This window comes from Cheilinus undulatus, linkage group 5, assembly GCF_018320785.1.
Source record: "Cheilinus undulatus linkage group 5, ASM1832078v1, whole genome shotgun sequence".
NCBI lineage: Eukaryota > Metazoa > Chordata > Actinopteri > Labriformes > Labridae > Cheilinus > Cheilinus undulatus.
This window is the reverse complement of record NC_054869.1, coordinates 35,963,195-35,989,384: the sequence shown is the minus strand read 5'-3', so window position 1 is coordinate 35,989,384 and position 26,190 is coordinate 35,963,195. Positions and strand designations below refer to the sequence as shown.

The window sequence follows — 26,190 nt, the reverse complement described above, 5'->3', positions numbered from 1 at the left end:
GATTGGACGATTAAGCTTGTTCAACCAATCACAGCATTCGACATACGATTGAGGTTCCGTTCCATCATGGCTGCTTTTTGTATGAAACTGCTACGAAGCTAATGGAAATTGTGGTAAAATAAACGGCAGCCAATAAAGGATAGCACATGAGTTACTTTAGAATATCACGTTTTGATACTGCGATAATTATGTACACAACTGTGCCTTTTTGTACCCATAAATCTTTAGTTTACGTAAAAAAACGTATACCAGTTTAGATAACATGCTAGCATCTTAGCTAGGCTAGCTAATTGTAGCATAGAGTAAGTACTCGTTTTACTCTTAAATTAGGAAAAAAATCTCTTCATATCGAAACAATGCTGGGATTTTTGACGGCCAGACAGGCTGGACTGGATGACCCTCTGCGACTGAGACGAACAGAGTCTACAAGAAGGTGAGAAAGGAAACACATATGTTAACAAGCAATTAATAATAGGATGCAATCAATCTACCAATTAACACATAGCACTCTGCCGGTGTATCGATTTAAAAAGGGACCGTGTTAACGTGTGGCTTTTAGTCGAAAGCGTCTGTCGTTGTAATTACACCAATTATTGTACTCTAGTAGTTCTCTACAATTTCAATTTTTTTCGTTTTCTGTTCTTTTCCTTATATAATATACAAAATATATACTTTGTGGGAAACTCAGCATAGAGTCCTCCATTTTTTATAAAGATTTCCTACATGTGTTGATTCAGCTGAAAGTCACCAGTTTATGTGGTCACTTGTTAAACCGATACACATGTATCTAAATATGGATTCTCATTAGGAGAGTGATTGCTTGTTCCCTTTAAAGTTGGTAAATCAAGACAAGTCACCTGTGTATTTATACAAATACTGTAATTTCCCTACAGTTTATTGCCTATGGATCTGCTAACTGATATGTCCCACACAGTTTAATTATGCATCTTATGAGGCCGTTGTCATATTCTTTTCTAATTTATCTTTGTATTGTATTTAGTATTTAAATAAAAGAAAAAAATGTCAAATGTGTTATAAAGGGTCCTCAACCTGCAGCTGAATCCTGACAGAGATGTGGACAGAATCCATGGAAATGGCATCAACACCATTGACATTGACGCAGTAGAGGGCAGATAGTAAGTTCCCTTATGTCTTCTTTGATATTCAAAAAGAATTACTACATTACAGTAATTCCTGTAGATAGTTTACTTCTTCTCTTTCTAATTTGCTTAATGAATGTATTTTGTTATAAGGGTTAAACAGCATTCACAAAAAAAGAAAGAAAAAAACACGACTTTCTCAATACTGGATGTAACAAACATTTTTCCCCAAAAGATGAGAAAAGAATTTTAATCAAACATAACTAAAAAAACACTGATGGTACATTAAACATGAAATTGTTTTGTTCTTCTTATGTTTTATTTTTCTAAAAGAAAGCAAGCAAACATAACAGCAAAGAAGGCCATGGGTCCTGTGGTCTCGATAGTCTCTGTAGACATGCTGATCCTCTACCTATTAATTTAAACAAAGATACCAACAATGAAAAAAAAATACATCAAATAACTTACACATTAAAAAAATTAATTAAAAACATCATTCCAAATGAAGCAAATGTTTTGAATAATCAATCAAAGAATTCTTTTTGTTATTGGGAATCTTAATCAGCGTTTTCCAGCCTGTTTTCCCCTGAACTCTGGCTACTTTTACTGGTAAGAAAAACTCAGTCCCTCCAGGACCCGCATGAAAGGTGACATGTTTCTGTAAAAAACAACATCTTTTTTCTGATAGACTGTTTTCATTTTAATTTTTATGCATTTATCTTTTGTGGTATACCTTTCACATTTTTTCTTTAACATCAAAATGGAACAGTTCTACACACAGTAGCTCTTACCAAAAAACTATTTCCAAAATTATCCAGTGAATGTGTTATCTTGGTTTAAAATCCTTGGATCCTACTATGACAGTTTTGGGGCCATTCATAATTTTTATCATCATTTTTTTGAGTTGATAGTCACATTTTTATAGACTGAGGCATCAAATTTGGTCAAAGTTATTATTTTTCTTCATATTAAAAAAACAAACAAAAAAACGTGTCGCCCGTAGAACTCGATTGACGCGAAATAGCTCCATCCATCCTCGTTTGTCCGAAATCGGACACATAGACTTCCATTAAAAACACATTTTTTTGAATGTGTGTCTGTGGCACCAAAACAACTTACAGCAACTTGTTTTTTGCAGTCACTTGATCATCAGGAATCTAAATTTCACTATTCCACAGTGAACCAGCAGATCGCACCAGCACATTATTTTAACCCCTTCGGCAACGCAGACATGGTTTTCCTTCCATGGACTCAGACCGTTCGGAGCGCTATTTCACCCACTAAACATCATCAGAATTAAATGAACCAATTCATGCCACTAGATGTGGATGTCTGAGAGTGAGCTACATGTGTAAGGAAAAGTTTGTGTGCTCCTACGTGTGTGCTCGGGTGAGAATCTGCATCTATGTTTACAGCAGGACATGCCGTAAGTGGAGTGTTTACAATTGAAAATGTTACCTCTGAGTTCTGCAGTGTGGGACTAAGAAAGGGGGACATTTGGACAATTTCAACTTTGCCCTCGCTTCATAGCAAGTGGGTGGACATGCATGAGGATGCACGGGTCCTTTCAACCAATAGGAGAGAATATATCATATCTCAAAGATGCAGTAAATTTACATCTGTGTGTAATTGGCATATTTGTGGTCACATTTTGGTTAGAGGTGGAAATGTGCATGTTCGTGATTCATATCCTACATATTTCCTCTGATTTTTTATGCCTGTACATAAAATAAACCTAACATGAACAAATGCAGTCACTTGCATATGATGTGGTAGAGGAGGAGGCTTGAGAAAGGATGGTGAAAGTGGTGTGTTTTTCACTTCGATAGACTCATCTGTTCAGCATGGATGCTATCTCACTGAATCAAAGTCATAGGCATAGTGTACAATAACTGGCATTAAAAGGGTATAAAAATGATTTTTTTTTTTTGAATTATTATTATTAATTTAAATTATTTATTTATTTATTTATTTTTGCTATTATTTTTTTAAGTAGTCAGGGTTGAAGTTTTTGAAGAGATCTGAAGCAGTGAAAGTTAAAAAAAAAGAAAAATTTGTATTTTGTTAACACCTTTCTGAATGTCCGTTTTCTGGACAAACAAGGACAGATGGAGCTAAAATATGAAATTTTGCACTACAGAAAAAATTCAAAATCATCAAAATCAATTTTACTACTCATCATTGACATGGCCCAGACTGTAATTATTGAAAAAAGTTTTTTTTTCTAGATAATTTTATATGGGAATTATGGTGTTTTTGTGTTTTTTACCATAAAAAATATCAGTGACATGGTGTACAATAACTGGCATATTAAAGGTGTAACATTGAATTTTTTTTTTTTTTTAGTGGTCAGGGTTGAAGTTAGTGAGGAGATTTGAAGCAGTGAAAGTAAAAAAAAAAAAAAAGATTATTTTATTAACACCTTTCTGCATGTCCGTTTTCTGGACAAACAAGGACAGATGGAACTAAAAATTACAAGGGAGCGAGGGTTAAGTGAAAATATAGAAAATCTAATTTTTACAACTCCAGAGCAGACAGTGAGATCTTTGGTGCTCCATTGGGAGGGGCATGAACCCAAGGTGGGAGTCAGTGATCTATTGACACATATACTCATAACCAGCTCCTACACTAGAGATCAGGGAGGATGATTGGACCAGCTTTTTGCTGGTCACATTTATTACAGGTCAGTCAACAAAACATGTGATGGAGCAGACATGCGTTAGTAAACCTTATAATGTGCATGCTCAATGGCAGCTATTAGCCTGTCAGTACAAAAATCTTCACCACCAGTGGACCTAGTAGGTAGATACAAATCTTTCCAAAGTCAGTCAGGAGAAGAGCAAAACATATTTTTCAACAGGGAAAGCTTTCAGTGTGGTTCTTTGCTCTCATTTTGATAAAGACAGTTGTCCAGTTCTGATAAAACTGTGGATATAGCTGTATCCGTGCTCAACTCCTCAGCAACCACCATCATTTACAGGCTTGCATTTACTTTATTAACCCACGCCTGTAGCTACTGCCTCTTTCTCCTTGAATGGCTCTGACTGGCCCTGTCATTGTCAAACCATGAACAAGAGTATCAGCTTGAAGATACAAATCTCTTCAAAAAAGAATGTCATGTTAATAAAATGTCATTGTCCCCACATTAAAGGCTTGATAAAATCTTTTGCATTCCTTGAGTCATCCACTGTCCTGTCTATGTTTTTAAAGAGAAGTATTGACAGTAAAACTTTAGTAGAATAAAATGAGCCTTTATTTGTGGAAGCAATTTTGTGTGTGAAGTCAACCATGTGTTTTTTTTTTTTTAGCATGTTGTCTGGTGGAGCAGATGGCGTGATTGTCATCTATGACCTGGAGAACTACAGCGGGAAACAGCAGTACACTTGCAAGGCAGTTTGCACAGTGGGCAGGTTAGTACTGTAGATCTCCTTTTATCCTTTCTGCCCAGTAGAGGGCAGCACGGCTTAAAACTCTCCCTGTTAGTACCAACTTCTCAGCTTGTGTACATTATTTTCTAAGAGGCCACATACTCGGCGTACAAGTGAGATGTCCTGAATCAGATTTTTTTTTCCTCAGATTCCTTCTGAAAAGGCTGCATGAGAAATACTGTGCTAAATTTTATGTGTGGGCTTTAACACAAAGCTCTGTTTTTGATGTAAATAGGACCTCTGTCAAAACAAATTACTGTTTATAAAATATCTGTTATGGCATTATGAACCAACCTATCATACAGAATAATGTGAATAGCTGTCATGAGTGGGGTTAATTTACTCTCATTTAACATGCAAGTATCTTACTGAAGTTTTTAAGATGGGTGCTTTCTCAATAACATTGTTAGTTTTTTTGTTCAATGAAATTTCCTTTCTTTTTTGATATAGGTCGAATCGACATGTCCACAAATTCAGCGTTGAGACCGTCCAGTGGTATCCTTACGACACAGGCATGTTTGTCTCCAGTTCCTTTGACAAGACCATGAAAGTTTGGGACACAGAAACACTGAAGGTAAATAATATCACCACAGACCGAGATCCTGCATGATAAAAGTGGTATGAGTAACCATTTTATTAGTACACTTTTACAATCTGTTTACCTGTTTTCCATTGATTTCTTGTGATTGATACAGTAAAAAAAGTCATTCACACGGCACTGTTTGGTATAAATGTTGTCACACTAGAGCTAAGAAAAAATGTGTGTAAATATACAATGGGTAACTAAGTGCATATTTGTGACACTTGTTAAAGTGGCATTTGTTTTCTTAGACCTCCATTGACCTTTCCTTTTGCTTTTAATTTTGTCCTTTGCTCTGTCTCTTCCCCTCTCGTTCCTATTTTCTGCTTCATGCTCTCTACCTTTCTATGCCACAAAGTCCCATATGGCAGGCCCTGAGCTGTGCTAGAGTTACACTGGCACCACGGTTACCTCAAAAGGTCAGGGAGGGGACAGAAAGGAATCAGCCGACCTTTCATTTGTTTTAGTCTGTGTCTCTCTGTCTCTGTGTCCTACACCAACACACACTCTCAAAACTATTCAATTATTTATCATGGTGGCGTATTTGCACTTTATTGTGTGCTTTGGATTGGTGTGCACATGATGTATGTGTGGTGCTTTTATGCAAACAGAGCCTTGTGTGTGTGCCCATTGGCTAGGTCCATGTCGGTGCTGGCACACACTGACAGATGGGGCACAGAGAGGCTTTTTATATTTGCTGAAGAATTTGCATTGTGACCATCGCTGCTGCCACTCGGGGTGAGCTGCCGTCCTGCTGCAGTGGCCTCCTTCTCTCTCACTTTTGTTCTTACCTTATCCATTCTCGGACCTTGTTCTTTTCACTGTTGCGAGTTTGTATGATAGTTATACTTTATTTCAAGTGCTTTTTTCAAGGTCATGACTGTTAAATATCAAATTAAGATTTTTATTCAGCATACATTACTCTGCAAAAGTCTTACTCTAGCATTGACCATTTTATATTTTATTTATGTGCAACAATCCTCATGAATGTATAAAACACCAGACATGTAGTTGTGGTTCAGTAACTCAGTCATTGAAAAGTTGCACGTTCCTTTTACAGCTTGGCCTTTATCCAGCCAGAACGAGTCAGCATCACTGCCCAGCTTTCCATAGACATATGAAGTAGTCAGCATGTGGGGAAAAGTAGCTAGCAAGTGAGAACCAGAGCACCCAACTCCTACCCCCCAGTTCAGTAAGGTACAAATCATAAGAGAGCTCCATCCACAGGAAAATTTGAGCATCAAACAGTTAATTCCCAGCAGTCTGAGGAATATTTAAACAAAAATTGTTGTTGGGATTTGATTATGACAAAGGAACACAGTTTTCAGCTAACTGTTAACAAAAAATGCAACATGAAGCTTACGTTGTTGCAAGAACTTACTTTTCACATGGCCATTTTACAGTTAATGGTTTAATGTTAAAGACAACTTCATGATAGCGTTGTGTTTACCATTTGCCACACATAACTTAAGCAAAAACTGTCAGGGTTTGAAACCTATCTCACAAACCAACATAACAGCCCCACAAGAAAGATACAAGTGGTTTCTCCACAAAAACTAGATAAATTTTACGTTTTAGTTGAAAAGAAACATGGATATTTAAAATGACCTTATTTTATGATCATGTTAGTCAGCCTACTTTATTAGCCAATGATAGAAGAACAGTAGCTATTAACTATTAATTAACTAGTCCGCTGTTTGGCTAACATCTGGTGCTTATGAAAAGCCCTATAAATAGAGGACCTCATCAAAGGTTGGACGGTTAATAAATGAATAAAGTCATGAAATAAATGTCATTCTCAGGTTCAACCTAAGTCAGACAACAAACAGACTCGGTCCTATTTCATTAGGGCTGTTGTTTCAGCAATGTGTTACTTATCATGCCTGTCCATCTGGAAAACACCTAACTGGGGTCTTTGTTACATCACGAATGTGATCCCAACGCACTGCTAGTACAGAGAAATCCTTTTTGGAGAGGAAAAATAGTGACAGTCATTGACTGGCCTGCATAGAGCCCACCCCTGAATATTACAGAGGTCGTATGGAATCACCTGGACAAAAAAAGAGAGCCTAGATCTACAGAAGAACTCTATGAAGCCTGGTATAATATACCAGAAGATTACCTATGAAATGTTCAAGACCATTGCCTGACTTCACTGATAGAAGCTATATACTTGTTCTAAAACTGTGCTGACTGTCAGACAATAAATGACATTTTTTGCTGAAGCTGAAGCTGTCCAACCTTTAAGAAACTATCTTCCAGAACTTCAGAGAACTGACAAAGTAGTGATGCAGGCCTGTAATTGGTAAACATGTGTTTATCCCCAGTTTTATACCATAGGATTACTTGAGCAGTTTTCATTTTTTGTTTCTGCTATTTTGAAAGTATACTTTAACAGGAGGTTGTATAAAGACGCTTAAATAACAACACTCACCTTTTGAAATGAGTGCAGGATAATATTTGCAGCACGAAACTGCAGAATAATGTTGAAATGATGGCATACAGAGATTAAATCTAACATGAGATGTCACATCTCAATCGGTGCATTAATGGGAGGGACGTGCTAGTGGATGTCTCTGTTGTGTGAAAAGATGGTGGTACAGATTTTCTTAAAAAGATAAGATAGGGGAGCAGGTGGCCTAGTGGCTAAAGGCGCTCCCCATGTACGTGGGCGGCCCAGGTTCGAATCTGGCCTGAGGCCCTTTACCGCATGTCCCCCCCCACCCTTGACCCTGTTTCCGACTCTATCCACTGTCCTCCTCTATCTAATAAAGGCACAAAATGCCCAAAAATAAATCTTTAAAAAAAAAAAGGGTGAGATGGTTAGCAAGTATACCTGGAGGGCTCACCCGAGTATTGTCTGTATGTGGGAAATGAATGCTGTCATGTAATCTTTGTCAAAACAATAAAGCTCTGATCAAAAAGATTTGCACTGTACTGTGGTTGTCATGGTACTAAAATTTTTTAAATTTTCATTCTTTTTTTTGTCCTTCAGCCTGCTGAAGTCTTTGATTTTGAGGACAACGTCTACAGCCACCACCTCTCCCCCATCGCCAGAAAGCACAGTCTCATTGCAGGTGTGTTTAAGACAATAGATTTAGTGAAACAGTTCTTTCAGCCTGTCATTTTGTGCTCAAATTATTTAACTTTAAACAAAAAGCTTGTCAATCACCCAGCTGGCCATCAGTTTGTTGCTCCAAGCAGTGAACTGAATGTCTCCCTGCCGCAAACCCCACCCAAAGCCCCTCTCATGTACCCCAGTTTTTCACCCAGGTTATAAAACCGCATGTACCTTCAGGGGACAGAAGTAGTACAGAAGCTGATAAACGTGATTTCAGGTTCAAAGATAAGGGGGAAAAAGTAGGAATCTGGGTGCGTCACAAGGCAGGACCAACAGGTTACTCATGCCTGCTGAGTATGTGTCCATATATGCACACAGAGGTGCATACACTGTCCCTTTGACACGCCTGTTTTTAAGTTGTAGACAATCACAGTGTCTGTTTTTTTTCTGTTTCAGATGCTTGTCAAACAGGTTTTATACAAGCCTCAGAGTCCTCTTATTTCACCCAGGAGGATGCTTCTAAGGGATTCTGTTCCTAAAAAGCACTGGTAGCTTATTAATTCAGAGCAATTTGGGCTGCTAAGATTTGAATGACGACCATTGTTTTCTTTGTTTTGTTAAATTTCACCAGCTGTGTACCTTGCCCTTCACTCATGTATACATACTGGGTGTGTTCGCTCATGTTTATAAGAAGTTTGTATCAGTTATCCCTCTAATTACCACACCTTATTGTGAAACCTGGAACACTAGTTTTTATCTTTTGCACCTCTTCCTTGAACACTCATACTGTAGCAGATTTAACTCACTCATGTACCAGTGTCTCTACATTTTTATGGTATTGATAAGCAGTATTTGTCATTACACAGTGATTGGATGACTCATGGGGGCTTTTATATTATCTTTGCTATCCGTTTTGTCACGCATTTTGTCTTGATCCTCTTATTTTCAGTTGGCACCAAAAACCCTAAAATCCAGCTGTGTGACCTGAAATCTGGCTCACGGATTCATGTTCTTCAAGGTTAGTTGAGTGGTAGACCAAGAGTATTTAAAATGTCTTATTATTCAGTCATTTTTACACTCACTAACAGTAATTTCTGCTCATCAGGTCACAGAGCAGAGGTGCTGTCTGTGCGGTGGTCACCTAGATATGAGCACATTTTAGCGTCTGCCAGGTAGGCGCTATTACCTGATATAAATTCTGAGGAGATTCACTTTCTGAAACCACATTGGTCCTTGTCATCTCACTTTCCATCAGTCTAGGGAGGCTGGCCACACAGTAGACATTTTTAGATCTTAACCGAGACCACCAACATACTGACAGTTTCAGCAGATTTTGGCATTATTATCCTACAACCGTACTCACCAGATGATTCTACCAGACTGTGAGACCAACAACTGCCATTTGTAGTAACAATTTCCTAGCGGAGATCCCACAGGAACTTGCGTGATCAAAAATGTCCTCAGAAGAAAATCAAACGTGGAGTACAATCAGTGTTGTCAGCTGGCTGTCCTGGTATATTATAGAGATACAGTATTGGGTGTCTGAGGGCCCACCAATTGGCCTACAGATTTCTTTTTTAAAATATTCAGTTATTCACAAAATGTCAGTTTAGCATGTTATACATCACCTGAAAGCTCTGATTCTCAGGATTCTGCAGCAGCCATTAAAATGCATTTGTCAGGCTACAAAGAAACAAACAATAGTTAAAGAGAGACAGCTAACCTTTAGAAGCTCTCCTGTACTCTCATCCTGATCATAACAATCCATCAAAAACAGTCCCGCTGCATCAGGAAGAGTCCCCACAATCTAAATCCAGTCAAATTTTTCTCCAAAAACATGATTGCATCCATAAAGATCCATGGACTATTTTTTATCATTTCCAATTTGACATTATTGTTCTCAGTAGTTTACTGTATTTGCTGTTATAATGTCTCTTTCTTTCCAGGCAATTATTAGCAATGTTATACAGAAAACAGGTGTAGATATTTATTTTTTGTTCTATTGTTATTAGTTTTGAACCTGAACTAGTTTAGCCTTTATGCTTTGGTCCAGTTGAGTTTTCTAGCTAATACCTCCCAGCTACAGTCATCTACAGGCCTGCTTCACAATACAAATTCAGACAGGTAAAAACAATGTGTAAGTGAGTCTGAAGAAACTTTAGAGCATTACCTTTCTAAAGACACATTGTTTTTGCTTTTACTCCAAATGATTCAAACACAGCATTACATTTGACTTGGGTTTTCTCAGATAGGTGTATTTTACTGATTTTACCTGTAATACTAAGGGGAGAAGGTGTGCCCCATGTACGGGGGCGGCCTGGATTTGGGTCCAGCCTGTTGCTCCTTTTCCTGCATGTCTTTCCCCTACTCTCATCCCCGTTTCTGACTATATCCGCTGTTCTCTCCAAAGAAATAAATAAATAAAATATGGGCAGAAAAAGCCCCAAAATATATGTTTTAAAAATTTAAACATGCTAATAGAAGTATTACAAATACCCAACAGGGTACCTTTCTCTTATTGTTAAAGGTGATTCTCATTTCAGGACAATCTGTGATATCCAAGTTCCTTATTTTTTAAACCATCCTAAGACCTCATGCACTCACTTAATGTATACTGATGTCATTAAAGCCTGCCAGTGTCCAGTGCTTGGGTGTCAGTGGATACTTGAATTGAGGTAGCATCTCCAAATAAAGGATAATTACACCAATTGTTAGCTGGTAGGCTCTGTAGTAGCCCTGTCAGTTTAGCATATGGTATACAGTCCCACCTGGTTTGTGCTACATTGGATCTGCTAATTAACCAAGTGGGATCGATGTGCTGTTGTCTCTGTGGACTGTAAGTGATTTTAAAAACAACTGGCTCAGAGACACACTGAGAGAAGTGAATGTTATTCTATTATGGAGGAGCAGAAAAATGGCCTTAAACATTTGGCTGGACTTAGAAATGGTGTTAGTCAAAGTCACAATTTGAACATGGGTTGCTACTATAATACCCCTGTCTTAAATGATAAAATGATCATTCTTGATATTATTTCTAAAAGTTTATGGTAGGGTGTAAAACTGTTAAAATCCTCTAATTTTCTTTCGAAGTGCAGACAGCAAAGTGAAAGTGTGGGACGTGCGTCGGGCCTCTGGCAGTCTCTTCACACTGGACCAGCACAATGGAGACAAGTCAAAAGCCTCCTCTGAGGCAGGTACTGTTACCTCTACCTTTTTCTTTTATTTAGTATTACCTCATTGATACTGAGAGTGGAGAGCTCTGTGAGCTATGAGTCTGTCTCATCAGTGCAGACCGATAGCTCAGCTAGTAGCTAGTAGATGTGCAAAAACAGATAAAAGAGTGACACGACTGCACAGACTGGAAATCTTGCAGCGTAAACAGACTGTCAAAAAGGGAGGACTCATATGAAAAGAAATTGTGAGAGTGATGTATGTCAAGTATTAATCAGTGCAGTTTGAGCAAAATTGCATTAGTCGACCAATTTGTCAGGTAAAGAACAAATAAATTAATTAATACCATGCTAAACTAACCCATAATATATTCTAACAAGACATTAAACCAACATTAAAAAGAGGCATGGACTACATTCAGAAGATGGCAAATGAACATGAGGTGTTCCTGACCGTCTCAGTGAAGTAGTCATCAGACTCACAGCTTGAGGAAACTCTTCCTGTCTTTGGTTGTTTTTGAGTTCAGTACTCTCTAAGACCAACTGGAGGGATGAAGTTTTCCCATTTTTGTTGTTTTGAGTTTGTTGTGCCTCTGATGCAACATCAAAAAGCCAGTTGTAATAGAAAATTAAGTCTGTTTCACAATAAGAAATTCCTATCAGCTGGGGTGTCCTGAAACTTTCAGGTTATTCAGGTTAATAAACACCAGCAGTGTGTCTCTGTGGAGGAGAGGTTAACATTCTGCACATACAGTATCTGTTTTTCTAGCATGTACCAAGAAGGGGGACGTTAGTAAAGGAAACAAATCTTAATTGTTTGCTGTTATAACAGGAGAAAAGAGCTTTGACAGAAAATACACCAAAAGCTTGTTATTGATAGATAAGTGTGAGAAAGTATGCATTGTCAGTAATCCTGTCCTCTGTGTGTCTTACCAGTGAACACAGCTCACAATGGCCGAGCGAATGGCCTGTGCTTCAGCGGAGACGGCCTTTACCTCCTCACAACAGGCACTGATGACAGGATGCGACTGTGGAATAGCGCCACCGGGGAGAACACACTGGTAAAGAGTTTATATATGTATGTGTGTGGCTCATAACCTTAAACACTTTCAAATGTAATGGGTCTGCAGCATCTGCATAATGCAACCGAGATCAGTGAATGTGTGAAGCGATGTTTGAATAAATACCCCAAATATCCTGGAGGAGTCCTTGCAGGTTGGTTGCAGAACTTACAAAGACTGATGAGGCCATCTCTGACAGGTTCAAATTGACTAACTATCCGGGATCTCTGTTTGTCCTGGAGAATTGATCAGACCAGTTCTCACCTCCTCAGGAATTAGATGCATAACACACTTCAATTTTTGATGGAACAAAAAATCACTGACCAAAGAGGACCCAGTAAACACATTTATTGACTGCACATTACAGAAGCCTTAATCTATGCATGCACACATTTAATTTAGCTCCATTTCCCCATGATAGAGTTGTTGTTTTCTGTAGATCTTGAGAAAGTAACACATTCTTATAGAAAACCAGTTTGCTATCCAAAGATATTGAGATACATAGATCAAGATCTTGAGAAAACAACCCAGTTTGACTCCAAAATGGAGTAAGATTAAATATATGTGGATGTATGTCTGATTGGAGCATCTGTACATCATGGACACATGCCACATTATATTTTCAAGCATGTATTTGCAACCCACTGGAACCAGCTCCATGACCCACTTTTGGGTCCTGATCCACCAGCTGAGGACTAGCTGATAAAGTAGGAGGAGTAGGGAACTAGGATTGATAGATGGGGAAAGCCATGTGGCAAGGGTTGCCCCCCCCCCCCCCATCCTGCTCATTAATTAATCTTTTTTTTCAATATGAAGCTAAATCAGCAACTTAAGCAGCCAATAAATGATGATATGTAAAAAGACAGTATTTATCCCATAAAATACAAGTATATTATCAAGGTCAAGTAAAAGATAGAAGTGAAACAGAAGCAACTTCAAAGCAGTAAGACAGGTTTTGCAAATAAGAAGTTAAAATATTTTCCACCTTGTCCACAGTGTCATAAAATCTTGGATACAAAAAAGTTAAGTAACTAAGAATAAGAAAAATGAAATCCCTGCACTATTACTAACTATGCATCCTCATTGACCCTGAGACAGAAGTCATGCTTGTTTCACCTTTTTTGGAGCCTTGAGTCTTTACATTGATGGATTTTTTTTTTTCAAGTTTAAATTATTCTTGTTCTTCTCAGGTTTGGTGAGAGCAAATATACAGGCACATCTCAAAAAAAATAGCATCAAACGTTCATTTTTACTGATTTTATTCAAGAATTGAAACTTCCTTACATTCTAGATTAATCTCATACAAAGTGAAATACTTCAAGACTTTTTGTTTTAATTTTGTTGATTACAGCTTACAAAAATCTACCATCTCAGAATGTTAGATTACATTATAGATTAATCTCATACAAAGTGAAATATTTCAAGTCTTGGTGAAGCTCCCCTTCTTGAATCTGTTTTGTTTGGCAATCTTCTGAAGGCTAAGCTCATCCCTGTTGCTTCTGCACCTTTTCTTACCACACTTTTTCTTCAGTCAACTTCCCATGAGTATGCTATACAGCACTCTGAGAACAGCCTGCCCTTTCAGCAATGACCTTCTGTGGCTTATCCTCCTTGTGAAGGGTGTCAGTAGTTGCCTTCTGGGCAAGAGTCAAGTCAACAGTCTTCCTCATGATTGCAGCTGAACCTTTACATGATTTTCTGATTTTTTTGGAATGCATTTGTACAACCATACGGCTTTCCAGCAACAAATTTGCATGTTTTTATTGAAAAATGCACAACAAAACAAAAGAAAATAATCATTCTGAAACTTTATAAAATTCAATATTTTGCTTCAAACTATAGCATGTATTTTTTTGACTACAGACTCAAAGCTGCCTTCTCTACACTAATTTTCCTGGCCATAGAAACATGTTGAAACAAAGTTACACAGCTTTTTTACTTTATGCTACTCTAATACTGTCTAAAAGTTGTTATAATAACATGAATGGCAGGTAGTAAATTAAACTAGGATTTCTAATCCATATTTGTTTCATGTGGTGAACTGAGGACATTATTTGAACATCCTAAAACCAATCTGTCTTAAAGAAGTTATTTTTCCCTGTTGTTCTCTGCAAAAAGCTAGAAGAATTCAAGAACTGTTTGTTTAACCATTGATCAACACAGCTGGAATCCTAAAAGCTCAAGTACATTTCCATTACGATCAGATTAGGTCACCGTGTGATTTCTTCTCCCCTGGGTTACCTAAAGACCCTGCAGCTTTCGCAGAATGCTGCAGCTCAGGTTTTAAGTAGGACAGGAATCCAAGCACATTAAAGCGCATTCTTAAAACCATACTCAGCCCTACAGAGAAAGCTAGATGTGAATTTTACTACATGTTGTCATCCACCATTCAAAAAAACGTGGAAGTCTAACCGGAGCAGTGTTATCAAGAAGAGAGCTGGATTTACAATGGATTACATGTTTATTGACACTTTTAGCGACAGACGACAGGTATACCAATTTTTGGTGTATTGATCCTAACTGTAAAAATCTAAATCATAAATATAGATGTGCAATATAAGATATAAACAAGCAGCAAAAATAACATTACTAAAAGAAGTATAAAAGAAACACTGCAAAACCACTTAATATTATATAAAATTAAAAAAAAATGTGTTCATGTCCTGAGGGTGTTAAACATTTCTTACTTGAAGTTTTTCATGTCATGTTCTAAAAAAAATCCAAAAGCTGTTCTTGCTTCTTCATGATTGCATATTTTTTTCCTAATATTTATCATTGCACATTGTTATTAGTCTGTGATTTCAATTTCTGAGAATTACTGTTGAAGATATCTTCATGCGAAATGTTTCAGCTGAATTGAACTGGGTTACTAGTTCTTAACTGCAGTTCCTTTAATTAAACCTGGTTTTTTTTTTTTTGTACATTTTATTTATTGCGATTTTATCAACTTTATAGACACATGATGACATGATAAAGCCTGTTTGATGTCCTCATATAACGCAGCAATTATAATTCAGTAGACTGATAAAAGAGGAGCTGCATTAATAATCTGCCCTGTCAGGAATCATTAAGTCATGGTATAGTTCAGAAAACATGTGAAACAGAAATTCATGCATGACTGTCTCATGAACAAACAGTATATCATGGTATATAGGCAAAACATTCCATCTTGACAAGAAAAAAACAGAATTTTGTCCACGCTGACAAACCAGCTCCCATCAATAATATTCTCATGATTTTTATTTAGCTCTACAAACAGATGTCTGCATCTAAAGTACAGCAAACAACCAATTATAGATCAAATATTTAAATTCGAGCCACAAATCTGCTTCACACTTTGTGAATCAGAGGTTAGATTTCCTCACTAACTGAAACACATCTGAAAAAATCAAATAAAAAAACATGAAATTGTAAAGTTGTTTTTGTCTGCTTTTGCTAAAGGGGCCCCACAAACCTTGACTTTTTACTTTTTCCAAATCTGCATCATGATGTTGTTATTTTAGCAAACTGTTCACTTTCATTGTTAAAAAAATGTTAAAGCTATGGTATCGTACACACGATCTCATCATTTGATGAACAGTACTACTCTATGGAATAAACCTTTACATTGTAGATGTATGAGTGAGCAATGAGTTCCAAGATTGAGTCAAGTTTAACTACTGAGCTTAAAGATTTCCTCAGGAAGCTGTTCTCTGTCATGCTTCAATTTTGTATTCTTGCACTTTCTTGAGCCAAGGGAACTTCACTTCCAGTTTGGATGAAAGTTTTTTAGTTTTTTCAGGGGGTTGGAAAAAGAAGAAAGGAACTGATCAAAAGTTGTGACGGTCAGCTGACAAAGCAAAGACAAGTTGGCTACAGATCATTGAGTTGCACAGTGAATCAACAGTGCCTATTAAAATTATTCAGTCCCTTGGATGTTTTACCCCTTTACTGATTTTATAAATCAACCATTGTCAATATAAGTTGTCTTTTTGACCAAAGAAATGCAAAAAAAACTTTTTTTCATAGTGAAAACTGATTTCTACAAAGTAATATCAATTAAACAAAAATACCACTCACCCCCTTTAAAGTGACTGCCCTAATTCAACAGAGGTCTAGCCAATTGGTGCTAGTAGTCTCACAGTCAGTGAAATGGGGATCACCGGAGTGCAGTGAATGTGTCCCAAGTGATTGTAGTATAAAAGCGCCTGTGTCTGGAAGGTCAAGTCACTGGTTAATCGGTAATCTTGGCTACCATTACACCATGAAAAAAAAGAACACTCCAAGTAATTCAGAGAAAACGTTATTGACAAGTATAAGTCATGGAATGGAAACAAAACATTCCAAGGCACTGAACTTCCCCCAGACTTCAGTTTAGTCCATCATCAAGAAATGGAAGGAATATGAAAAAATCTGCCTAGATCAGGCCGTCCTCACAAACTGAGTGACTGTGCAAGAAGGAGACTAGTGAGAGAGGCCACTGAGACACCTATTCCATAGGAATTACAACTTTCAGCAGCTGAGATGGAAGAGACTCTGCATACAACAATTGCTGCCCAAGCTCTTCATCAGGCAAAGCTTTACAGACCCTGGTCTGTAAAGACCAGGTTCTGTATTTTTCTATTCCCCAAAAATTCATTGCGTTTCAGCTTATTGATACTGCTATCAAGTCTCACAGGCTCTGTGATGTAATATCATTTCAGATAAAACTGATGTAAAAACATACACCAATTCTTCTAAGAGGAACATAAGCTAAAAGCTTATCAGCATTTTGCATAAAATCAACCAGAATGTGGTACCTTTGACTGTTGGCTTGAGGAGAAAAAAGACCCCGCTTGTAGTAGCATGCACTCATAATGCCCCTGGACAATTTTCTTCTCCATCTGCTCAGATAATGCTGAGAAGTGCTCCCAAACTTTGAATCAAGTCCTGTTAGTGAAAAAAGAGTTTAATCCAGTGTCGAAATCCGTGGTGGGATTGGCAGAAGTGATGTTAATTAGCAAACAGCAAGCTGAAAGATGCTTTCATATGATGCATTCAAGTAACCTCAGTAAATTAGAAGGCATGTCATGATGTTTTCAAATGTCACTTCTAAAAATAGTTAATCCAGAGTTCCATGAGAAAATTCAAGAAGTACAGTTGTGAATATGAGGAATGTGTTGGATCTGAGGGATATACAATAGATGTAACAGATTGAATCATAACTTTTTGACCCAAGCACTATTCAGCTTAGACCTTTAGTGTAAATGTTTGTCATCATTTTGTTTTTCCAACAAACAATACAAAAAAAGTATCGACAGTGGTATCGATAAGACTCAGATCGATAAGTAGTATCGATAATGGTATCAGTATCACTATAAATTAACAATCCCCATCCCTATGGGAGAGTGGCAAAGAGTAGCCACTGTTGAAGAAAACTCATATCAAATCTCGACTAGAATTCACCAAGAGGCATGTGGAAGAAAGATGTTTTGTCTGATGAGACCAAAATGAGGATTTTTGGCAATCAGAAAAGACACTATGTTTGGTGGACACCAAGCAACACACATCACCACTGTGAAGCATGGTGGTGGCAGCGTCATGCTGTGGGGATGCTTCGCAACAGCCAGCCCTGGAAGGCTTGGAAAGGTAGAGGATAAAATGAATGCGACAAAGTATAGGAAAAATTACGGAGGGAAATCTTATTCAGTCTGCAAAAGAACCATGGCTTGAGAGATTTATTTTCCTGCAAGACAATGGCCCTAAGCATCAAGCGAAAGCTACACAGAAATGTTTTACAAACAACAAGGTGAGTGTTCTGGAGTGGTCGAGTCAAAGCCCAGACCTCAGTCCAATAGAGAATTTATGGCTGGACTTTAAGAGGCCTATTCATGCCCAATCCCCATGCAAGCTGACAGTGCTTGGACAGTTTTGCAAAGAAGAATGGAGTAAAATTTCAGTGTCCAGATGTGCAAGCCTTGTTGAGGCCTATCCACACAGACTCAGTGCTGTGATTGCAGCCAAAGCTGCATCTACTAAATACTAACCTGAAGGGGGTGATTATTTATGCAGTCACTTATTTTACCTTACACATTTTTATATGTATTGGAATTACTTTGTAGAAATCTGTTTTCACTTCGACATCAAAGAGGGTTTTAAATTGACCATGATTGAGATATAAAATCAGTCAAATGGTAAAACATCCAAGGGGTTGAATACTTTTTATAGGAAATGTAAATGGCAAAAGAAACAGTTGAAAGGGAAAGTTAAGCTGCCACCTTAAGAGGCTTTGGGCTCTTAAGGTGGTTTAGGTGACTACTACATTTTTGTTGTTTTTTTGTGCTTTGAAACAATAAAAAATATCATTAGTTCGAGTCCTGGTGATTTTTGGAAGAATCTTTTCGGTAGTATGCGACAGAATGACTCTTTGACACTAATATTTTGCTTTAAAGAGTCCATAAATAAGGGGAAAATGTTTTATTCAACCTCATACTAAAACCATGACCTCATCTTAAAGCTGAAGAGCAGCTTTCATCTTCACGCTCCCTCAGACTGCTGTACTAATTTCCTGCTCTGCTGCCTCATGCTGCTGTTGCCATGGTGGACATTTTTCCATCTTCAGGCTCAGGCAGCAGACGAACAGTGACTCAAAGGTTGACGATTATCTCTCCTGGAGTCAAATTGTAGTTGAAATAGTTTGAACTTAAGCTTCACAATAGGGGATCAATTCTCTGCTCAGTTCAAGCCTGGTTTACTATGACAGATTAAGCCTTGTAATGTTTCACCATCAAGGTGAAGCAATTTCCTTGTCTGTACCTGTTTGTCTTGATTTCAGGGTAACTACAGGTACTGAGGTGTTACTGTTTAAATTGAAGGCCTCAGATGGCTTGTTTCCTGCCTGGAGTCTTTTGTGCTTTTAGTAGAAGCTTGTTTGCCATGGGTTGTTTCTGTCTGTTGTGTGAGTCTGCACGTGAACAGTCTTGCATGTGTTGATTACACAATGCACAGCCCTGTAAATAGTTAAAAAACTACTCTAGGGATCTCCAGGGAAAAAATATGAATGAGAGTAATCTGGTGACACAATCCTAAAATAACAATGAAATAATGATTTTGAGATTTTCTGATGAATGGGAATTAAAAGAGTAGTGTAGCACTTTGTTTTGTGTTTTATAAACCTTACATTTAGACATTTATACATATGGCCTTGTGTTTCCTCTGTCTGTCTCTCAGGTGAACTACGGAAAGGTCTGCAATGAGAGTCGTAAAAGGCTTCAGTTCACAGTGTCCCGTGGTTGCAGCCCAGAGTTTGTCTTTGTGCCATGCGGCAGCTCAATTGCCGTGTACACCCTCCACACAGGAGAGCTGGTCACCATGCTCAGAGGCCACTACAACAATGTCGACTGCTGCGAGTACCACCCAGATTACCAGGTGAGGCACAGTGTCAGGTGGGGAATATTTCCTGCACCACTATCTGCTGTGTTTACTGTGTTTGTATTTCTGTTTGTTCTGTAAGTGAGGCCTGATTTGTCTCTGGTTCATGTAATCATCAGTTTCTCTGTCAGTATGTCATTTCAGCCTTTGTGGTTTTCTCACTGTTGTAAAGGCTATTAGACATTTGCAATCACCATGACAACCTCCAATCAGCTGCTTCCATCAGACAGATATTGTGGTTAGGTCAACATTGCCTGAACTATACTGACATACTGTCGATGCAAATACAGACATTTCTCCATCACCCAATGCACTGCTTTTAGCCTTTAAACAGAGTCAACTGTGGCTCTGTGATATTTTCAGAGATGACGGATTAACAGCAAATAAACCATTTATAAATCTCTCAGAATTAAATATGAATTTATACTGATTTATACTCATTTGGATCTTCTCAGTATTAGGCGTCCATTCTTTTTGCGACCAAACAGATCTGCATCTGTTACCATTTTTGCCTTTAGAAGTCAGCTAAATTAAGCCAAGGCAAGCCCAGTTGTATTTACAGAGCATCTTTCATACATAGAGCAATTTAAAGTTGTTTTCTTATCAAAAACGACATAGGTCAAGTACATACTTGCCTATAGCTGCCATGTTTTGTGTTATTCCCTGGTAGCTGCACAAGCGTAGCTCGATAGCGGCTACGTCACATGTTTTGTTGCTCTGATTGGCCCGTAGAGATGTGACAGACAGAACGTTCATCCAACCATACTCTGAGTTTTTTTCAAAGCCTCTGCCTTTTCCCAAACATTTCCTATCGAAGCATTCCCAGATGGATGTGTTGTGTGTCAGATTAGATAATTGCAACATACAGGTCCATTTAGAGCTGGAAAGTACTAACTTTTCTACGTTCCCATTCTTTTCTAATGGCTGTCCCCCACTTTCTGACTCCCAATGGACATTCAGGATCAAGTGATGGGAAACAACCTATTCAGCAAAATTAATTCAAAACATACAAACAAAAGACCCTTTGATTTAAATTTGTCAAATTATCTATCGTCCCTATGAGCCTTGCAGCTCTCTTGTGCTGTAGAGTCCCCCACTGCAAAGTCCTAACCTCCTGATGGGCACAGATTCTCCCCTGGTCTTTCCTAATCGGAATGGATTCTGTTTAATAATTCACTCCAGAACATCTTTCCAAGGATTTAGGCTCAAAGTTTGCTCTGTTTTTGTCAGACACAGCCCTAAGCTGCCCTGGAAGCCCCCAAAGGGATACTGTGGCAGTAAGGTGGTAGAGTCCACTCACAGTCTTCATACCCCAAGAGTTTTTAATTTGTAACGCTTTTTTCCCAGTGTTTTGACCTATGATTGATAAATTTGCACTTATTTTACTGAAACAATTTTTTTCTACCCAAGCCGTATAAGAATTGTACATAATATTTGGTACTAAACATTAATGTGAAACTACCAAGCAGTAGGCATGCCTGTGGAGTAAAGATCATTCCTTTGTTTTATGGGGAATTTGATAACAATAAAAAAGGTCGATATGACACCATGCAGCTGAAACATAACTTGGATTATAACACTCTCCTCAGGCTTGAACATTGTGAAAGTTAAAATACAGAGTTGAACCAAATGTTTACTACTCATCTATGCTGTGGGATGTTTAAATGCTGAATATTCTACAAATATTACCATCTGTAATAATCTTATGTCCTGGGAAACACCTCTAAAGTAACCATCTTTGACCAAGCTGTACATAGTAATCTTAATTGTAATGGCATGCCTATTCCACACCCTTGTTGTTAGTCAATGGTAACTTCCGGTGCCACACAGAGACAAAGGTTTAGAATTTATGGCATAAGAATGCAGTCTGGCAGCTTCTCACCTGGAAGAGTTCAATGAAAGGAGTGTAGTCTTAAAATTGTGTGGTTTTTAGGCCTCTGGTCTGATGTCATGGTACTCAGTAATGCCATAGCAATGAGAATGTGTCCGATAGCTTTACCTGAGTTTGTTGGTGAGTTTTGTGCTTGTTTATTGTTTTACTCCTCTTCCCACACCATTTTAAACCTGATCTGCCTTTCTCTAAATGTCATCCTTTGTACTTGCTTATGAACCTGTGAGTCAGAGCTGGATTTGTCTTTATGTACAGGAGCTGTACAGCGGAGGTAAAGACTGTAACATCCTGGCGTGGGTGCCTGTCCTTCGTGTCTCAGATGTGGAAGAAGAGCCAGAGAGTACAAATAAGGTACAAATACAAATAACAGAGTGAAATAAAAAGTCAGGAACATTGTGGAATCAGTGAATATTTTAAAACAGGGATCCCCAAACTTTAGGCCCACAGCTCTCAAAATTACAGTGCACAGCCACGAACACTTATTAACAGGCCAGCAGCCCAAACAACACAGTTTTTTTTAAACTTGTATTTTATTTTATTTTAGAAATGAACAATAAACTACATGGAGAAAACTATATGCAAAGCATAAGTCAGTGGAATTAGCAATCCTAAACATCTTTGTCTCCATCAGGGGTTTTAGTAGTATCTCTTTAAAGAGTTTTACTAGTAGTCTATTTTTCCCATTTCATTGTAAAATTTGATTGTTGAATCCTCAGAGTATGTGTAAGTCTCTCTGTTTTGTAAATCTTATCTATGATTTCATCCAGAGTCTCAGAGAAAGAGGATCCTCTTTGCACCATTTCCTTGTGACGACTTTCTTTGCTGCCGCCAGTAAAATTTTAACCAAATATCTGTCCTCACATTGAACATTTTTCATTGTCACGTTATCTAGATATATCAACTTAGAGTTTTTTGGTAATTTACAACCCAACATCACTTCAGCTCCTTTCATACATCATCCTAGTACCTTTAAATTTTCACACATTTCCAAAACATGAGTATGATTTACATTTATTTCTCCACACAGTCTCCAGAATATTTATTGTCTTTAAAAATATACATTTTGATCTTTGGTGTAATAAAGAATGTACTAATATTTTTCCAAAAAGTTCTTTCCATATCATGGAGCTGGTAGTACGCCACCTAAGTCACCTAAAATGTACAAAAAATACATTTTGATTAATCAGTTCCAGGTGCATAGGCCATAAGTCAACACTACATGATACAGTTTATAATTTACAAGAGCTTCTTCATAAAGTTACCAAGATACAAATCTTGCAGGCCACCTTTAAATCATACCATTGCAGCATTTTGGCATTATTTTGTTTCCAAAACTCCTCATTAAAAATGTAAAAAGATTAATCAATGCCTTCCAAACTTAAATTTGTCTACCTGGCAGAAATATGATCAGCCACGTGTCATTTAGGAATGTAAAGGATGACACGTCAATTGACAATGAGACTCATTCAAATACAGTAGCAGTGCTCACACAGCTCATTTCTGCATTCTAGTAATGCTTACTGAATTACAGAAGCCTCCCCCTCACTTGTAGTGTTCCAGTTTAACAAGTCAGCTCTTTAATCAGACCAACTCAGCAAAAGTTATCATCAATCATGATTTGACGGGGATGCAGCTGGCCTATGTTTATGTTTTTACCTACTACCTGTACTTATACTGCTGCTTGTTGTGATGCATGTTTGATTTGTATTTAAAGATTCATGATTTAATAAGCTGTTTAATGTTTGTCATCTCTACAGAGTGCTGCTGGCAGCTCCTCAGTGAACCCTGCCTTTCAGGATGCATGGAGCAGTGATGAAGATTAATGCTGGAGTTTTGCATGTGTGGATAGCATTAACATGCAGGTGTTTGAGCATGCAAATGACCACACATGCTTAACCTTTTTACTTGTCCAAAAAGGACTGGTGACCTGTGCACACCTGTTGGACGTTTTTTTCTGTTTCATCCGACAGACAAAGATCACAGCCTTAAATTAAATTTGTAAATAATAGTTGCACTATTTCAAAATGCCCAATATTATAAATGTTTGTTTTTGTACTTTTGAGAAGAAAAATTGTGATGTTTAAGTTTTTTTAATGTAACGTCAGCATTGTTATTGCTGTTTACAGCAAGTTTCATGCTGAAATACTCATAACAACCTGCTGCAAACCTTTTTTATAAGTTAATGTAACATTTCTTTTTAATGATATCTGCCAAACTTCTGTTTATGATATACTTTTTTGGTTTTATATGCCTTTATTTAGATAGGAAAGTGGATAATCAGAAACTGGGTAGAGAGAAACAAGTGCCACAGGTCAGATTTCAACCTGGGTCGCTTTCTTCGAGGACAACAGCTTGTGTACGTGAGTTGCAGACATAACCACAAGCTGCCAGGGCCCCCAGATTATCTTTTGTAATTGTAACAAGTCTGCCTTTCCAACTTTAAAGTTGCGTTTTAGTTTTGAACTCCTTTTTTCAGCTGTGTCTTTTGTAAGTCTGTTTTTTAAAGAACTTTATTTATATTACTACACAAACAGACAACATTGTTCATATCAAGACACAAATAAAAGCAAATTTACACTTTCAAATAACAGAAAAGGTTTTGAGTTGATTTAAATAACTGACATGGATTTCCTTTATTTGTTCTCTGTAGCCTTAGGACCCACCTCTCAAATGACCCAAATATCCAAAAATCTTCCATCTCTCAAATTTATCAAATTAAAAAAATGGCAGTTTGGACCTGAGATGGAACAGAACATGACTGAATAAAGACACGAGACAAAACAAGCATGGGCGCTGCCAGGAATTATGGGCCACATGAAAAGACTTCACATAGCCCCACCCCCACTGCTCTGCACAACTGCATTTCAGACACATGCAATGTAAGAGTATAGAACATTTGGTGATCACAGTTCAAACAATACGCGCGCGCCTGTGGCGTCTGCTGCAAGTTGAGAGATCTTCTCTAAGTTGCCATCAGTTGGAGGAACAACATCATCTCGTCCCCACAGCTTCAGTATTGTGAAAATATTCCTTATCCTTGTTTGATTTCAAACATAGTCTAAAATCCCAAAGTTAGTAGCTGTTAAAGGAGTTATGGCACTTAGCATGCCGCCATTGACACCCTGCAATCACCAGAAGAAGAACATTTGGACAACAAATGGAAATATTGCCAATGCTTTTGTACAATGCAGACTGTGTAGTTGTTTTTCTGAAAATGTTGATAACCTAAATGAAAGATTTCACAACCTTGGTGTCTAGGACTTCTGTTTGTGTTATTGTGGTACCATATACTTTCAAGAATAATATAAATTGGTCGATATAATTTAGTTTTTCAACCAAAAAAAAAAAAAAAAACAAATTACTTATTTAATGTCAAAGTGAAAACAGATTTCAACAAAGTTGTGTAAATAGAGCAAAAATAAGTGACTGGATAAATGTTCACCACCTTTAAAGTGACTGACCTAATTTAACAGAGGTCTAGCCAATTGGTGCTAGTAGTCCCACAACTAATTACATGGGGATCAGCTGAGTGCAGTGAAAGTGTTTCATGTGTTTGTAGTATAGACACCTGTGTCTGGAAGGGCCAGTCACTGGTTAATCAGGATTTATGGCTACCATTACACCATGAAGATGAAAGAACACTCCAAGCAGTTCAGAGAAAAACTATCCGAAAAAGGGAGAAAACCAGGCACTCCCAACACAACAAAATGTAAATGAGGAAGGAAATACTAAAAAGCCTTTAATGTAATGGCCAAATCATTAAAAAGCCAACATGTTTCGACCAAACTGGTCTTCATCAGGCTAACATTAGCCCTGATGAAGACCGGTTTGTCTTCATCAGGGCTAAGTTTTTCTCCCTGTTTTCCAAGAGCACCCAATTTTGGTTTACTATTGAAGCACCTTAGTCACACGCAGCCAGTCAACCCCCCTCCTTTGTTGTCAGAGAAAAAGTTGTTGAAAAGCATAGGTCAGGGGATAGATACGAAAAAAATCAAGGCACTGAACATTCCCAGAGTTCAGTTTAATCCATCATCAGAAAATGGCAGGAATATGTCACGTGTTAATCTGCCTATATCAGGCCATCCTCACAAACTGAGTTATCGTGCAAAAAGGAGACGAGTGAGAGAGCCTACCAAGACACCTATGACTACTCTAGAGGAGTTACAAGCTTCAGCCACTGAGATTGGAGGGACCCTGCATACAACTGTTGCCAAGATTCTTCACTAGCCAAAGCTTTGTGGGAGAGTGGCAAAGAGAAAGCCACTGTTGATGAAAGCTCATTAAATCTGGACTAGAGTTCACGCAAAGGTATGTGAGAGACTCCATGATCAAATGGGAGAAAGTTCTTTGGTCTGATGAGACCAAACTGGTGCTTTCTGACCATCATTTCTGACAAGATTTATATTGCAGCAAGACAATGACCCAAAGCATACAGCGAAAGCTGCACAGAAATGGTTTAAAGACAAAAAGGTGAATGTTCTAGAGTGGTCGAGTCAGAGCCTAGACCTCA

The 26,190-nt window shown here is 37.9% G+C and overlaps 1 protein-coding gene across 1 annotated transcript; it reads left to right on the top strand.

The window, feature by feature from the left end:
* The first annotated feature begins 58 nt into the window (after positions 1–58).
* ercc8 (excision repair cross-complementation group 8) lies at positions 59–24,915 on the top strand. The gene is made up of 13 exons (XM_041786584.1): positions 59–113; positions 331–433; positions 1,041–1,136; positions 4,409–4,510; positions 4,979–5,102; positions 8,104–8,185; positions 9,119–9,187; positions 9,275–9,341; positions 11,260–11,363; positions 12,276–12,400; positions 19,589–19,786; positions 21,936–22,031; positions 23,438–24,915. Exons 2-13 carry the CDS (start codon positions 357–359, stop codon positions 23,501–23,503), a joined length of 1,206 nt encoding a protein of 401 aa, XP_041642518.1. The 5' UTR covers positions 59–113; positions 331–356; the 3' UTR covers positions 23,504–24,915.
* Positions 24,916–26,190: the final 1,275 nt, after the last annotated feature.